This window comes from Schistocerca serialis, chromosome 3, assembly GCF_023864345.2.
Source record: "Schistocerca serialis cubense isolate TAMUIC-IGC-003099 chromosome 3, iqSchSeri2.2, whole genome shotgun sequence".
Lineage (NCBI taxonomy): Eukaryota > Metazoa > Arthropoda > Insecta > Orthoptera > Acrididae > Schistocerca > Schistocerca serialis.
Window position 1 is genome coordinate 497027617 of NC_064640.1, and position 17574 is coordinate 497045190.

At 47.4% G+C, this 17574-nt stretch overlaps 1 protein-coding gene across 1 annotated transcript in view; it reads left to right on the forward strand.

Annotated features, from left to right (window-relative positions):
* Positions 1 to 17574, forward strand: part of LOC126470948 (aminopeptidase N-like) — a 536862-nt gene that overhangs the window by 315473 nt on the left and 203815 nt on the right. The window contains exon 4 of the mRNA XM_050098998.1: positions 17183 to 17388. Within this exon, the coding sequence (XP_049954955.1) occupies positions 17183 to 17388 (206 nt within the window). The remainder of the gene's footprint in view (positions 1 to 17182; positions 17389 to 17574) is intronic.

The following is a 17574-nucleotide window of genomic DNA, read 5'->3' on the forward strand; positions in this document are numbered from 1 at the left end:
GACGACCTTGGACATTTTTGCACCTAAAATCCAGCACGGTAGCCAGTCCGTTGTGGTGGGGCCGCCATGTACCCTCTTGGTTGTAGCCCCCTGACAACACAGGGATCGCTCTACTGATGCCTGCGCCGTTAACTCCCCACGTATGCCAAGGAGTAGATGCCTATCCTCCTGGGGTATCGGGACTCCCGGCAACGACCATCCTGCCAGGTGGCCTTTGCTGTGGCTGGGTGGCGCCCGTGGGGAGGGCCCTTGGTCGGAGTAGGTGGCATCAGGGCGGATGACCCGCAATGAAGCGTGGTACATCATCTCTCGCTGGCGGCCAGCCGCCAGCAGTCTCTAAGCGTTCTCGGGCTCAATTTAATGCTCAGAAGTACGATCCGAAAACGTTCCCCTCCCTGGCCACGCCGTGGGAAGAGCGTAAGTCTCAGGATGGAGGTAACAGTTATTTGCCCCGATTCTTAGTTTGTACGAGAGCTGATGGGGAGTCTTTTCTCTCCACAAAGCCTCAGTTCTTCGTCGAGCATTTAGAGGACAAGTTTGGGGAGGTGGAGGGCTTGTCTAAAATGCGCTCTGGGTCAGTACTGATACAAACGGCATCCTCCGCCCAGTCACGCAGGTTACTTGCTTGTGACAAGTTGGGGGATGTTAACGTTACTATTACTCCGCATAAGAGTTTAAATATGGTCCAGGGTGTTATTTTCCATAGGGACCTCCTTTTGCAGTCTGATGACGAGCTGCGCGCCAACTTAGAACGTCGAGGTGTTCATTTCGTCCGGCGCGTTCATCGGGGTCCGAGGGACAATCAGGTTGCTACCGGTGCCTTCATCTTGGCCTTCGAGGGTGATACGTTACCGGAAAAGGTCAAGGTGATGGTCTACCGATGTGACGTCAAACCCTATATCCCTCCCCCGATGCGGTGCTTCAAGTGCTGGAAGTTCAGCCATATGTCTTCCCGCTGCACTTCCAGCCTCACATGTCGAGATTGCGGACGCCCATCTCATCCCGATACTCCATGTGCCCCGCCTCCCATCTGTGTCAACTGCGGGGAGCACCATTCACCTTGCTCGCCTGACTGCAAAGTCTTTCAGAAAGAGCGCAAAATCATGGAATATAAGACCCTGGACCGGCTGACCTATACTGAGGCCAAAAGGAAATATGACAGACTCCATCCTGTGAGAATGACATTTTCTTATGCAGCTGCTACAACACCTGTGCTAGCCCCATCAGTTTCGAGACTTCCAGCCAGCTCGATAAGCAGTAAGACTACTCCTGCCCCCTTGGCCGTGGGGGGGCTCTACCCAACCGGTTGCTCCTGCACCACCTACCTCAGGAGCAACCTCCTCCCACCCGTCGGGGACGTCCGTCCCCGCTTCTCAGCCGGAGAAGCGTCTCACTTCTTCGGCTACTCTCGCCTGTAAGAGTTCCCTTGGGACCCTCCCTTCCCAGGGTTCCACCAGCGGGAAGGATGACGGCCGCCAGTGGCATAAGTCCTCACCAGCGGCCGGGCGTAGGGCTTCACGATTCTCCTCTGTCCCGGAGACTGAATCGGTGAAGCCTTCCCAGCCGGTGAAACCCAAGGTTCAGCGAGAGAAGTCCAAGAAAAAGACCTCTAAGGCCAAAGAACTTGCGGTGGCACCAACCCCACCGCACCTTTCGCACTCTGCGTCTGAGGATGATGTCGAGATTCTAGCGTCCGCTGAGGACCTTGATCTCGCTGGTCCCTCAGATGCCATGGATGCCTCTCGTACGGGTACTGAATCGGTGGCAGTGAGTGAACAAGCGGCGTAAATTGCCTTCCCAGTCCTTTCACGCCTTTCTCAGCCATGGACAATATCATCCTCCAGTGGAACTGCGGCGGTTTTTTCCACCATCTAGCTGAGCTCCGCCAACTTATCAGCCTTCGCCCTTTCTTCGGCATTGCTCTGCAGGAAACTTGGTTTCCAGCAATGCGAACCCCCGCCCTCTGTGGCTATCGGGGTTATTTTAAGATCTGGGCTGCTTATGAAAGGGTGTCTGGTGGCGTCTGCATATATGTCCTTCACACTCTGCACAGCGAGTCTGTCCCTCTCCAGACGCCTTTAGAGGCTGTCGCTGTACGCGTGTGGACGCCACAGGCTGTTACCGTCTGCAGTCTTTACATTCCGCCGGATGGTGATGTCTCGCAGCATGTCCTGGCTGCACTGGTCGCCCAATTGCCGCCACCTTTCTTGCTATTGGGCGACTTCAACGCCCATAACCCTCTGTGGGGTGGGTCAGTGGCCATAGGTCGAGGCGCCATCGTTGAGCATTTATTGTCGCAGCTCGATCTCTCGCTGTTAAATGATGGTGCCTTCACACACTTCAGTGTGGCGCATGGCACCTACTCCGCCATTGACCTTCCCATCTGTAGCCATAGCCTCTTACCGTCTGTCCAATGGAGTGTGCATGACGACCTGTGTGGTAGTGACCACTTTCCACTCTTTTTGTCACTACCACAGCGTCACTCTTCTCATAGCCCTAGCAGATGGGCTATGAATAAGGCTGACTGGGATTTGTTCTCCTCCACTGCCTCTTTTGAGCCTCTCTCTACTGATGACATTGATGCGGTGGTTCAATCGGTCACCACCGGAATCGTTACTGCCGCCGAATCTGCCATTCCCCGTTCTTCTGGGTCCCCTCGGCGGAAGGCTGTGCCTTGGTGGTCGCCTGAGATCGCTGAAGCGATTAAAGATCGCCGGCGGGCGCTCCAGCGTCACAAGCGACATCCCTCCTTAGACCACCTTATCGCCTTCAAACGGCTGCATGCGCAGGCCCGCCTCCTTATCCGCCAAGGCAAGAAGGAGTGCTGGGAGCGGTATGTGTCCACCATTGGCCTCCATGTCACTCCCTCGCAGGTCTGGGCCAAGATTCGACGCGTCTACGGCTATCGGACCCCTGCCAGCGTCCCTGCGCTCTCACTGAATAGAGCCGTTTGTACTGACTCCGACGTCATTGCAAATCGCTTAGCAGAGCATTTTGCTATGAGTTCCGCTTCTGCGAATTACCCCCAGGCCTTCCGCTCCATTAAAGAGCGGCTGGAACGTCGGAGCCTTTCGTTTCGCACCAACCACCCGGAATCTTACAATGCTCCATTCAGTGAGTGGGAATTTCGCAGTGCCCTAGCTGTTTGCCCTGATACCGCTCCTGGGCCAGATGGTATCCACTGTCAGATGCTGAAACACCTTTCAGTGGACTGCCAGCGGCGCCTTCTCGATCTTTACAACCGTCTTTGGGTCGAGGGGGAGTTTCCGTCGCAATGGCGGGAAGGCATTGTCATCCCCGTTTTGAATCCTGGAAAGACGCCTCTGGAGGTGGACAGCTACCGTCCCATTAGCCTCACCAACGTTCTTTGTAAGTTGCTTGAACGGATGGTGAGCCGGCGCTTGCATTGGGTACTGGAGTCTTGGGGCCTTCTGGCTCCGTCTCAGGGTGGGTTCCGTAAAGGCCGCTCCGCCACCGACAATCTGGTGAGCCTGGAGTCGGCCATCCGTACTGCTTTTGCCCGCCGTCAGCACCTGGTCGCTGTCTTTTTCGACATGCGGAAGGCGTACGATACGACATGGCGTCATCACATTCTTTCTACGCTTCATGGATGGGGTCTTCGGGGTCCTCTGCCGATTTTTATCCGCAATTTTCTGTCGTGTCGTACCTTCCGCGTGCAAGTCGCGGCCTCGTATAGTTCCTCCCACGTCCAGGAGAACGGTGTGCCACAGGGCTCTGTTTTAAGTGTCTGTCTGTTTTTAATAGCCATTAATGGGCTTGCTGCGGCCGTGGGAAATTCTGTCTCCGCTTCCCTGTATGCTGACGACTTCTGCCTTTACTACAGCTCTACTGGCATTGCAGCTGTTGAACGTCAGCTACAGGGCGCTATCCGTAAGGCGCAGTCTTGGGCTGTAGTGCATGGGTTTCAGTTTTCGGCAGCCAAGACCCGCGTTATGCATTTCTGCCGGCGCCGAACAGTCCATCCTGAGCCGCGGCTTTATCTTGCCGACGAACTCCTTGCTGTGGTGGAGACCCACAGGTTTTTGGGGGTGGTTTTCGATGCCCGGTTGACTTGGCTGCCTCATATCCGGCAGCTGAAACAGACGTGTTGGCGGCATCTAAATGCTCTGAGATGCTTGAGCCACTCCCGCTGGGGCGCCGACCGCTCTACCCTGTTGCGGCTCTACCAGGCGTTAATCCAGTCCCGTCAGGATTATGGGAGCCTGGCTTATGGCTCAGCATCCCCATCTGCGTTACGGGTGCTGGACCCAATTCTCCACAGCGGGATACGCCTTGCCACTGGTGCTTTCCGCACCAGCCCTGTGGACAGCGCACTAGTGGAGGCAGGTGTACCTCCACTGCGGGTACGACGCCAACAATTACTGGCTGCTTATGCTGCCCATGTTTTTAGTTTGCCCGGGCATCCAAATTACCGTGTCCTGTTCCCGCAGTCGGTCGTCCATCTGCCGGACTGTCGGCCCCGGTCGGGTTGTCCGATCGCCGTACGCGTCAAGGAGCTTCTCTGCGGGCTTGGGTTTTTCCCTGTTCCGCCTCCTTTCCAGGCACCTCTACGTACACCCCCTTGGTGTGTTCCTCGCCCTTGCCTTCGGCTCGACTTGGCACAGGGCTCGAAGGACTCGGTCCCTCCAGATGCCGCCGCCGCTTTTATTCCATCCTTGCCACGTATCAGGGCTCTGGAATTGTTTACACCGACGGTTCGATGGTTGCTGGTCGTGTCGGGTATGCGCTAACTCTAGGGGACCATTCCGAACAATGGTCCTTGGCGGCTGGCTGCAGCGTTTACACTGCTGAGCTAGTCGCCATCTTTCGAGCCCTAGAGTATATCCGCTCCTGCTCAGGTGAGTCCTTCGTGATCTGTAGCGATTCCCTGAGCGGTTTACGAGCTCTCGACCAGTGTTTTCCTCGTTCTCGTCTGGTGATGGCTATCCATGAGTCCCTGCATACTCTTGCGCGTTGCGGCCGCTCTGTGGTCTTTGTGTGGACCCCCGGTCATGTCGGTATCCCGGGCAATGAACATGTTGACCGCCTGGCGAAAGAGGCCACGTGTAAACCATCTCTGGATGTTGGCCTCCCAGAGACTGATTTGCGGGCAGTCCTCCGCCGAAAAGTTTTTGCGCTTTGGGACGCTGAATGGCGCGATCGGATTACACCCAATAAACTCCGTGCCATTAAGGAGACGACGACTGTGTGGCGGTCATCCATGCGAGCCAACCGCAGGGACTCCGTCGTCCTTTGTCGGCTCCGCATTGGCCACTCCCGGCTAACACACAGTTATTTACTGCGCCGGGAGGACCCTCCTGTATGTCGCTGCGGGGCGGCTTTGACAGTGGCCCACATTCTGTTGGCCTGCCCCCTTTTAGCTGTGGTCAGGCAGACATTTGCGCTGCCTGATACGGTCCCTGCCCTTTTAACAGACGACTCCACTATGGCTGACTTAGTTTTACGTTTTATTCGGGCAGGGGGATTTTATCATTTAATCTGAGTGTTTCTGTTTTATTTTATTGTTTTGTGTTGATTCTGGCCTTTCACCTATGATTTTCAACTGATTTTTTTTAATGTGTTTCTAAGTGGTCGGCTTTTCCTTTTTTATTTCTATGGTCGGCCAACCACCGTCACACTCTGTGTGGTTTTAGTTCGTTTTGTCTTGTCTTTGTCTCAGTTTCTCTTGTTCTGTATCGTCTGTGATCTCTTCTGTTCCTCGTTTTTATTCTCTGTGGGTGTTCTTTGTCTTTGGAAAAAGGGACCGATGACCATAGCAGTCTGGTCCCTTTAATCTCCCAAACCAACCAACCAACCAACACTTTCCTGGGGCACTCTGGACGATATCCTTGTCTCTCACGAACACTCGTCATAGAGGACAACATACTAGGTTCTATTACTTAAGAAGTCTTCGAGTCACTCGCATATCTCGAAACCTATTCCATATCCTTGTACCCTCACTAACCGTCTGCATTGGAGCACAGTGTCATATGCCCTTCATGCATAGTTCGAGGTATATCATGTGAGAAAAGGGCAAGCTGAGTTGAGCACAAGCGATGCTTTCTAAGACCGTTCTGATTCGTGATCATCAGTTTCTCGGTCACAAGAAAATTTATTATGTTCGGACTGAGAATATGTCCAAACAATTATGTAGCAAACCGATGTCAGAGATATTGGTTTGCAATTTTTCTGATCCATTCTTTTTCCCTTCTTGTACACAGTCACATTGGCTTTCTTCCAGCCGTGTGTGACTCTGCACTGGAGGAGAGATTCACGATAAATGCCATTCAGTGCTCTATGTAAAATCGAATTGGTATTTCATCCAGACATTGTGATTTATTTGTTTTCAACTTTTTCAGTTGGTTTTTACACACAGTCATGCTTATTACTATGTCGTCCATATGGGAGTCTGTTCAATGGTCAGACGACAGTATGCTCGTATGATTCTCTTGCGTGAATGAACACCATCTCCAGCCAGCTACTGCATTCGTGATGTGATAGAAGCATCTGCCTACCGACTCAATGGCCCGATGTAAGTAATTCAATTGAAAAAACCTGCATGCATTTACACGCTCCGCTCTACCCCAAAGGGGACCTACACTTCAACGTTAATTCGAACCATGTGGCATTCCTGACGACTCCTCCGATCGTTGACAGGTGAAGGCTATATTAAATGTAGACTGTTAATTTCCGTGATCTTGCTGGAGTAGAAGGATTTTGGGGGTTCTGGCTCAGTAGCTCACTTTGTGGCTCGCTCCTCTCGGGTCCCCTCGGGGTTCACCAAAAACTGAGCCACTTTTACAGAACCCCCAAAATCCTTCTACTCTCCCCTCCCGCAGCCCCTCTATTCAGGTCTAACTCACTCACTTTCTCATCTTGGCGAATGTAAGAAAATAAATTTGGTGAATGTAAGAAAATAATAGTGAACAAGAGGAAATGCTTCATTGCCCTAGGTGAACGTAAGGGAAAAAAAACTGCAAAACATTTCCTATCGAACACCTTCAACTCAGTGATCACTGAGCTTCAGGCCTCTCCTTCTGTATGTCAACGCATCACAGAGACCCGCCTCTGAGTTAACAGAGTGCTCCATTATTTCGGGCTTAAACACGCCAGACAGGTCTCAGATCCGCCCATGGATGGCGATAAGTCGTACAGAAGCGAGGATAGGAAATGTTCTGTCAAATGGCTTGCTCTCCACAAACCACTGACGCTTGATGACTCCGTGAGATAATGGCCAAAACCATTTTGGCTACATACTCAGTTACGAGGTTTAACAGACTAAAGAGGCTTGAAGATTACATATATAGTTGGTATTTGAGTGACAAAATTGGTACGAGAGAAAAAAGTTTCCAGGTATATAACGATCATTAAAATCGATTTCAATCACTTATAAACTATAGGAAACTGTTTAATTAGTTTCACGTCAAAGTTTAAATCATGAAATTATCGTAATATTAATTTTCTGCAGTCAGAGGTATCTACTGAGAGCTTGCTCAGCTGCTGCAAGACAAGTGTAGCTGAGGTCGAGACAGAGATAAGGAGGCATGGCTAGTTATCTGAAAGCCGTGCCAGCTACCATATAACAGCTGGCTGTTTCCTTTAGAGGCCATTGGAGTTAGCAATCTCGTATGGGCAAGAGCTATGCGATTTCTCGCGCATGTAGCGGTCAGCGACTGCCGATACTTCGCGAAGAAGTAAAAATTAAAAATTTTCAATCAGAATTATTTGTTGCGAATCATTTGTCAAATTCCTTTTACCATGCAGTACCACATACATAAGTGTATCATTCGGAATTTTATCATTTAAAGTTGCACACCGCTATGGTCGCAGGTTCGAATTCTGCCTCGGGCATGGATGTTTGTGATGTCCTTAGGTTAGTTAGGTCTAACTAGTTCTAAGTTCTAGGGGACTAATGACCTCAGCAGTTGAGTCCCATAGTGCTCAGAGCCATTTGAACCATTTTTTTGAAAGTTGCACACAGATCCATTGTAGTTTTCTGTGTATTCATAAAGAAATGAGGACAGCTAGAAATGGACAACATAGGTGAATGAATGAAAATGAGTAAATGGAGACTGATGAAAAAACGAGGACAAAAAAAAATGGACAACATAGGTGAAAGAATAAAATTGAGTAAATGGAGATTGATGAAAAAATTACGACAACAAAAAGCAGACAACAGCCTATATATTTTTATATGTACTAAATGTTGTGTAGTGAAAGACATTGCAGAATAAAGCTAGATAAACCAAGATCGATTTCTAAACAGTGTATAAATAAGGATCGACTTAATAGATATTATTCAAACAAAAAATAAGAATAGTAACATATTTAATAGTACAGACGATATGGGACGGATACTAAAAAAGTGCACTAAATGTGACACAGTAAAAAGTGTTACAGAATATGGGAAGAAATTAGGTAGACCTAGATCAATTTGTAAAAAATGGTTAAATAATGATCATCTGAGTAGACATTCTATTAAAATGACTAACGCCCAGAATAGTATGGAAGAAATGCAGACTGCTATGGACAACAAAAAACAGAATAACCTAGAAAATGCACAAAATGGTATGGACAATAGCAGCAATGAGGATAGCTCAAAACTATGCAATTTATGTAATGTTAAAGAGACTCTGGACTGTTTTGCAAGAAATCATGTAAAGATACTATCAATTTGTAGAGACTGCTGAAAATTAAGAAGGACAAAAAATAAAAAAATGTTATTCTAACCTCAAATAGATTACACAAATCTAGGTTTTATGTTGTGGTATCATTCATTTTTTGTGGTATCATTCATTCATTGTTACGAGACCATCCTCCTCAGGGCACATATGAATTCACGCATGAACGAACCAACGCAAGAGACTCTCGTCGCATCGACATTGACCTTGAATCTAATGCTCCAACGTTTTTTACTGAATTGTAGGCGTGGAAGATTCCCGCGTCTGAATTTTGCAAGAATTGAACACGGTTGCATGTGCTGTCTTCAAGAGAATGCTACCTTGAGAGGGCGCGCATGCATTCTTGCGTGAATGAAGCAATGCAAGAGGTTCCACCTCGTGGCACACGAACGATGAACATTTTTGAGCTATATCGCAGGAGTCAAAAATTTGTCCTCTGGAATTTCGCAAGAATTGTACGTGACTGCAAGACGAACCATCCCCTGGTGCGCACATGCTTCCTTGCGTGAATGAACCAACATATCGCCACAATTCTGTGCTTTTTCGTGCATCAAGTGAAAAATCTTTGTATCAAATGTCAACATTGCTGACTCTGCGACTGAAGAAGATGTAAGCAACACCATCACTGCGACTGAAGACTCTAGCGCCACTGTCGCTGCAGCTGCAGAAGATGTAAGCAAGACCATCGTCGTGAACGAGCAAGACTCATCGACACTGTCACTGCAACTGAAGAAGACTCGAGCAACACTAGCGATGCGAGTCGTGGGCCGACGCTCTCCATCTTTGACTTCATCCGAGTGAGGAACTACGACTTGAACAAGGGCCAATGGTTTCCCGACATCTGGGTGCCTCTGTATGAATAGAAGAACGTCCTCATCACGAACGACATCCTTGCTTTTTTGTATGGCATTCCAGGACTAGAATCTTCAATACTTGGTCGCACCAACTCAAGCATCAGAGAACTGACGTCTGTAGTCAACTCGCTAGAAGAGAGCAACTTTGCCGACAATGCAAAGGTCAATTATTTGATCCATGTAAATTCAGCACAAAATTGCTACGGACGCCTATTGCGTAACCAGCCAATTGAAAGAGAACAACTTGGCCAACAATCCAAGCGCTAGAGATTTAGTACTTGCAAATTCGGCACAAAATTTGACAGACTCCAGTGATGTGGCTAACTAACTAGAAGAGAGCAACTTGGCACACAATCCAAAGGTCAGTTATTTGACCTCTGCAAATTCAATACAAAACCTGACAGCGGCCGGTGGCGCGATCAAACTGCTGACAGCGAGAAACTTAGCCAAAAATGCAAAGGTCAATTATCTGACCTCTGCAAATTCAGGAAAAAATACTGCAGATGCTGGTTGGTTCAAATGGCTCTGAGCACTATGGGACTCAACTGCTGAGGTCATTAGTCCCCTAGAACTTAGAACTAGTTAAACCTAACTAACCTAAGGACATCACAAACATCCATGCCCGAGGCAGGATTCGAACCTGCGACCGTAGCGGTCTTGCGGTTCCAGACTGCAGCGCCTTTAACCGCACGACCACTTCGGCCGGCTGCAGATGCTGTACCTTGAGGCATGTGCACTAAGGTGCGCTAAGGAGTGTTCTCTTGCATTCGCTTCATCTTTGAAGAGGTTAATCCACCAATGCTTGCTCTCTGAAATTCATTCAGTTTCTTTGTGAGCGATGCTCTTCACTGACTTCATCGCTGAAGCCAGAGTCTAAGGTACGCTCACTGGCATAGCGTGGCACATTCACGCCAATGGCTCCACTTGCTTGAATTGATTTCATCTTCGAAGACAGAGACAGAAGTTCGTTCACTGGCTCAACGCGCTTGGCCCACTCACAGACGTTCGTTCACTGAAGTCACATAGTGGCGTGATTGGGTTCACTTCAACATCGAAGGAAGAGCATTGGCTTGTGTTCACTTTGCCCAATCTTCGAAGACAGAGACAGAAGTGGCACAAGATGACTTCATCAACATTCTTGTGTGCTGTCACTGATGTTCGCTCGCTGGCGGAAGTTGAAGGAGACTGACTTCATCTGTACATTCACATTCGCTTCATCTTCAAAGACAGAGACAGAGGTTCAGTCACTGGTGTGCGTTCACTGGCACCACTCCATGGCGCACCTGCTTGTGTTTTACGAAGAAGAAAGAGTGAAGAGATTTGTTCGTTCACTGACGCTTGCTCGAGTACACTCAGATTCACTCCAACACCGAAGAGTTTCATTCGCTGAGGTTCACTCATTTTCTCCATCTTAAAACACAGAGACAGAGATTCATTCACTGTTGCACGTTTACTGGTGTGTGTTCACCTGCTTTGTCTTCGATGGAAGAGAGTCAAGCTCTGTAGTTTATCCACTTCTCCGTGAATGGTACCCTTGATCACAGGTTCCATCACCAAAGAAAGAGAAAGAAGTTCATCCACTGACGTTTGCTCATGAATTCACTCTTTGCAGCACTAGCACCACTCAGGTCACTTGAATTCGCTTCACTGAAGAGGCTCAATCACTGAAGTTTGTTCGCTGGTGTGCGCATGCTGTGCTTGCTCCCTAGCACCACTTGCATGATTTCTCTCTGAAGACAAATAAAGAGGTTCACTCACTGGCATGCATTCGCGGTCACCATGGTGCTCAAATTCGCTTCCTCTTCAAAGAAAGAGAGTAGTAGTTCGCCAACCAGAGCTTGCTATGAGAACTGCACTAAGGTGCGCTCAGTGGCGTGCGTTCACAGGCATGTGTTCACTGACGTGCATTCACTGACAATTGCTCACTCACACCAAGGTGTGTTAACTTGCTCACACTTGTTTTCGCTTCACCTTCGAAAAAAGAGGCGCTCGCTGGCGCTTGCTCACTGACGTGCACTCACTGGCATCTGTTCGCTGGTGGTTGTTCACACGCGTGGCCTTGCTAGCGCTTGTATTCACTTCATCTTCAAACAAAAAGTGAAGAGGTTCATCCACTGAGTCACCAATTTATTGGTACTGTTTTAGTCTTCTGGATAGTTCTGTCTATGTAATCCGCTAGAAAACTGGGAATGATACCACAACAAAAAACCTAGATTTGTGTAATCTATTTGGGGTTGGAGTAATATTTTTTTTAATTTTCTGACCTTCTTAATTTTCTACAGTCTCTACAAATTGATAGTATCATTCCATGATTTCTTGCAAAACAATCTAAAGTCTTTTTAATATTACATAAATTGCATATTTTTGAGCTATCCTCATTGCTGCTGTTGACCGTAACATTTTGTGCATTTCCTGGGTTATTCTGTTTTTTGTTGTCCATAGCAGTCTGCATTTCTTCGGTACTATTCTGGGCGTTAATCATTTTAATAGACTATCTACTCATACGACCATTATCCTTCTACTTGCTGGGATCCGATCCCGATACCTCTCGGTTTCAATGCACATGTTTTACAAATAGACTACCAGACCTGACAATCTTCCAGATGACAGGAAGAGACTCAATCAGAATTTTTACGTCAGCACATAGTTAATCACTTAGGAACTTTTTCAAGGCTTTCCTTGCAGACAGAACAACTTTAGTGATCACGAGGGATCGCTCGCTTCAGTCTTCAGACAAGCGACACTTAAAATGCCCCGAATTTACCTCACAGGATACACGGCCTGCGTCTTAGACCTCTGAGTGCTACCGTCCAACTCACGATTTCGCAATCTCTCAAAAGTGCTTCATAAAACCATTTTACTCCGTGGCATTTCTACAGTTCCGCCTCAGGAGCCGAATATACGTATATCAGTTGGTTATTTCCTGCTCCCACTGACAGCACTTGTCCAGGAGGTGTTGTTTCCAGACATAACTTCTCAGTTTCTTTCCAAGAGGGGCTGCTGAACACCTGCCGCCATAAAAAATTACAGACCCATAAGCTACCAAGTAGACTATGATCACTGCCCAGTTAGAAGGATTCGGGAAAGAAAAGCCTATCGTTTCCTGTCCGGGCAAATACCTGTGTCCCCAGATACAGAAAACTGGTTCTGACGTTCACAACAACGTACAGGACAAGCATACAGGCGCACACAGGTAATACGTTACAGGAGTAACGTACAGAATGTGGACAAAAATAAGGAAACACTACGAGAAATGCATGCTTGAATATAAATTCAGATGCTACCCAAGACTCCAGGTTGCGTTGCTGTATTTGATCATGAATGGCACCTGTGCAATGTCCTCAATGCGCTGAAAGTGTCAGTTGCTCTCAGAAAAGTGTTCTGTGTAGTCGTGAGTGCATTAAGTCAGGGCAAAGTGAAGTCAAATGGGGGAAGATTTTTGTTGCTTGTATGGTCAGTGCTGCTGTAACCAAAGGAGTCGAAGATATTGGTGTCTCAAAAAACACAGTATCGAAGGTTTACAACGCATACACAGAAAGCGGAGAAACCTCACCCGCTAAGTCACAATGCGGATGGAAGTGTGTGTTGAGTGATAGTGACAGACAGTCATTGGAGAAGATTTTGACGGCAAAGGACAGGACAGGTGCAAAAGTCACTCCAGAACTGAATGCCGCACTCACGAAGGGAGCTCCATAAGCTGGAATTTGCAGGGCGAGTTGGAATTCCAAAAGCACTTATCAATTATGCAAATGCCCGTAACAGAAAAAACGTGGTGCCGAAACCATAAAATCTGGACTATGGAAGAATGAAACAGTGTCATTTGGTGAGTTGAGTCTTTTTGCATAATGTTTTAAACTTTTGGCAGAATTTACACTGAAGAGCCAAAGAACCTGGTACACCTGCCTGATATCGTGTAAGGCCCCCGCGATCAAGCAGAAGTGCCGCAACACGACGCGGCGTGGACTCGACTAATGTCTGAAGTAGTGCTGGAGGGAACTGACACCAGTAATCCTGCAGGGCTGTCCATAAATCCGCAAGAGTACGAGGACGTGGAGATCTCTTCTGAACAGCATGTTACAAGGTATCCCAGGTATGTTCAATAATGTTCATGTCTGGGGAGTTTGGTGACTAGTAGAAGTGTTTAAACTCAGAAGAGTGTTCCTGGAGCCACACTGTAGCAAGTGTGAGGTGTCGCATTGTCCTGCTGGAATTGCCCAAGTCCGTAGGAATGCACGATGGACATGAATGGATGCAGGTGATCAGACAGGATGCTTACGTCTCATCTGTCAGAGTCGGCCGGCCGGAGTGGCCGTGCGGTTCTAGGCGCTACAGTCTGGAACCGAGTGACCGCTACGGTCGCAGGTTCAAATCCTGCCTCGGGCATGGATGTGTGTGATGTCCTTAGGTTAGTTAGGTTTAATTAGTTCTAAGTTCTAGGGGACTGATGACCTCAGCAGTTAAGTCCCATAGTGCTCAGAGCCATTTGAACCATTTGTCAGAGTCGTATCTAGACGTACCAGGGATCCCATGTCACTTCAGCTGCACACGCCCCACACCACTGCAGAGCCTCCAAAAGTTTGAGCAGTCCCCTGCTGACATACAGGGTCCATGAATTCATGGGGTTGTCTCCATACCTGTACACGCCCAGCTGTTTGATACAATTTCAGTCGAGACTTGTCCAACCAAGCAACACGTTTCGAGCCATCAACAGTCAAATGTCAGTGTTGATGTGTCGTGCAGTCATCAAGGATACACAAATGGACCTTCGGTTACGAAAGCCCACATCGATGATGTATCGTTGAATAGTTCGCGCGCTGACACTTGTTGATAGACCAACACTGAAATCTCCAGCAATTTGCGGAAGGGATGCACTTCTGTCACCTTGAACGATTCTCTTCAGTCGTCGTTGGTTACGTTCTTGCAGGATCTTTTTCCAGCCACAGCGATGTCGGAGATTTGACGTTTTACCGGGTTCCTGATATTCATGGTACACTCGTGAAATGGTCGTACGGGAAAATCCCCACTTCATCGCTACCTTGGAGATGCTGTGTCCCATCGCTCGTGTGTCGACTATAACACCACCTTCAAACTCACTTACATCTTAATAATTTGCCATTGTAGCAGCAGTAACCGGTCTAACAAGTGAGCCAGAGACTTGTTGTCCTATATAGGCGTTGCCGATCGCAGCGCCATATTCTGTCTGCGTACATATCTTTGTATTTGAATATGCATGCCTATACCAGTTTCTTTGGCGCTTCAGTGTATATTCCAAGAGTGAAATATGGTCGTATTACTGCCGAGGATTATGTAGCCATTTTCGCTGATCAGATCCATCCCGTGGTACAATGGTTGTTCCCAAGTGATGATACTGTGTTCCAAGACGACAAGGCTCCCTGTTCACACAGCTGGCTTCGTCCAGGACGGGTTTTGCGAGCACGAGTACTAATTGTCGAGTTTCCCTTTGCCATCACTATCACCTGACCACTATATTATTTAGCCTTGGTGGTCTACTCTGGAGATAAGTGTGCACGATCGGTATCCACCTCTATCGTCGTTACCTGAACGTGCCACCATTTGCAGGAAGAATGGTATAAGATTTCCTTGAAAACCATACAGGACGATTATTTATCAATTCCGAGACGACTGGGAGGTGTTTTGAATGCCAAAGGTTTGCCTACACTGCTTTAGGCATGGTACTGTGTTTTGTTTTTGGTATTTCCATATTATTGTCAGTCTCCTTTATTTTTGTTGTATGTGAGCTGTCGGACAAGTTAGAAGCAGGTGTATTACAATGTTGTCAACATTAGTTCGCTGTACAGTCTGTGAGAAGTTTTCCCACTCGATACGAAGCAGGTTAAAGTTACCACCTATTACTATCGCATGCTGTGGGCATGTTCATGCTATGTTAGTATAACACTGCGAGTGATACGTCTGAATTTAGCGGTCGGTAGAAGCATTTGGTTAATAATCTAAGTTCACCTGCCCTGTTTACGCTTGTTCGTAGAAGTTCGCAGTCGGATTCATTTTCGTCCTTGCTAGACATAGTAATTCTATTGATTGCTATGAACATTCCATCTACAGAGGAGTATAACCTATATTTACAATATAAGTTCCACATGTTATAAATTTCCCAACTCTCTAGTTTGGGTGTCAACCATCTCTCTGCTCAGTACTTTGCTGGGATGGCTCATTTCTAGATGAGACTATGTTTTGCAGCTTTGCGCCGAATACTGCAGCAGTTGACAAATAATTATTTTTTATACAGTGGGTATCGGAGTTGCACCTAACTAAAAATACTTTCGTTCCACAAGTACTTATCTTCCCTAGTGTCAATTTTCCATATATTTACACACACCTATCCATGGTGGCCTGACATGTATCCATCCAGTAGCGCAGGTCAATAATTCTACAGCCGAGCTTGTTACGGAACCGATGAAGCGTCTCGTTTACCGTGGATCCTCCACTCGGGTCCAGATCAGACGGCCCTGATCAGTTCTAAAGCGATGCTGCAAATCTACAACTTTTCTGAGACCCCAAGAGTGAGGCTATGTCATCACCACTTCGGCCAGACTCCAGAATGAACCGAGAATGGTCTCAGATTTCAGGCGTTACACGCTGGTGGTGACGACCTGAGCGATGATCTGCAGCAGACTGCAACTTGTGCTCTCAGTTGTTGGGAGATAACTCTTCACTTGTCCGACGATTCCTCGCGAAATACGCAGCGACTGCTCGCTTCTATCGTTCACTTTTCATTACGCTGCTTCCCTAAGCGGGGCATAACATTAGAACGGAGTATTACTAACAGCACCTTCTTTTCACGTTTTAGCTTCCCGGACCTTGCTAGAGAAGAGGCCACGATTGGAGCGTGGGAGCCAAGACAAGTGACTCTCTCAATATCAAAGAAAAGCAATACTTCAAACCAACCTGTTAGAAGCATGGGTCAAGCATTTTAATCGTTTTAATCATGTAGTCTTCTCCGCGAGACAACCCCCAAATATCGAAACGACCCGTCATGTACCATCGGGAAACCACTTGATGCTATATTGGGTTTTTCTGCGGGACACCACGGCAGGAGGAGTACCAGAGAAGTTCTGTGTCACCCTTACAAGAAGAAATTTCACGGTCACTGCACTCTCAGTTAGTACGAGTATATCTCTCTTTCCTCGCTTGCGGTTTATACAACAGCTCTATAGGTTTCATTATTTTTGTCACTGTCGGCATCCATAATTCTGCCACTAATAAATGAGTAATTTATTAAATTTTCTACAGACGAGAAAACTTTAATACAGAGATATTTCCACTTCTCCATTATTAAGTTAAATGGGTACAGTCGCTATAATTCCACGCCGGCCTGATTAATTTGATTTTCTTGTGGTTTGCCTAAATCATTTCAAGCAAATGCTGGAACGATTCCTGGAGAAGCTTCAGCGGTCAAAGTCCACACTCATACTGGCTATAACGAACCAACCTTTCGTATAAAATACCACATACTACACGTGTCACACTCATTAAAGGAAACATCTGTATTCGTGTGAAGTTAGTGTTGGATGTTTATATTTTGCTATATTTGTGTACACAAAATTGTATTATATTATTGTTAAGGGAATCTGTTGTAAAAATATATTTTGTAACCGATGTTTCGCGCAGGTGAGAGACGCGGTGACACGGAAGCTGCTGAATGTGACGTACGTGAAAGTGGAGGAAGAAACGCAGCAAGTTGTGGCGGGGCTGAACTCGAGCCTGGAGAAGGGCCACCAGTACGTGCTGACCATCTCCTACACGGGACACCTCAGGAACGACAACCGCGGCATCGCCAAGACGTTCTTCAGGGATGAGACCACGGGCGACATTAGGTACGGCGTAAACTTACTACTTGACTGCAGTTTGATTGTAAGTATTCAGATGAAATGCCTCATGGAGCCATAGAATAATTTGATTCAGGATTGAAATGTAATACTGTAAATTTGTGTCACAACGTGTTTTGACGTCGTTTTCTGACTATTTAACTGCCACTTTCAGGATAGGTCAGTAGTGGTAAA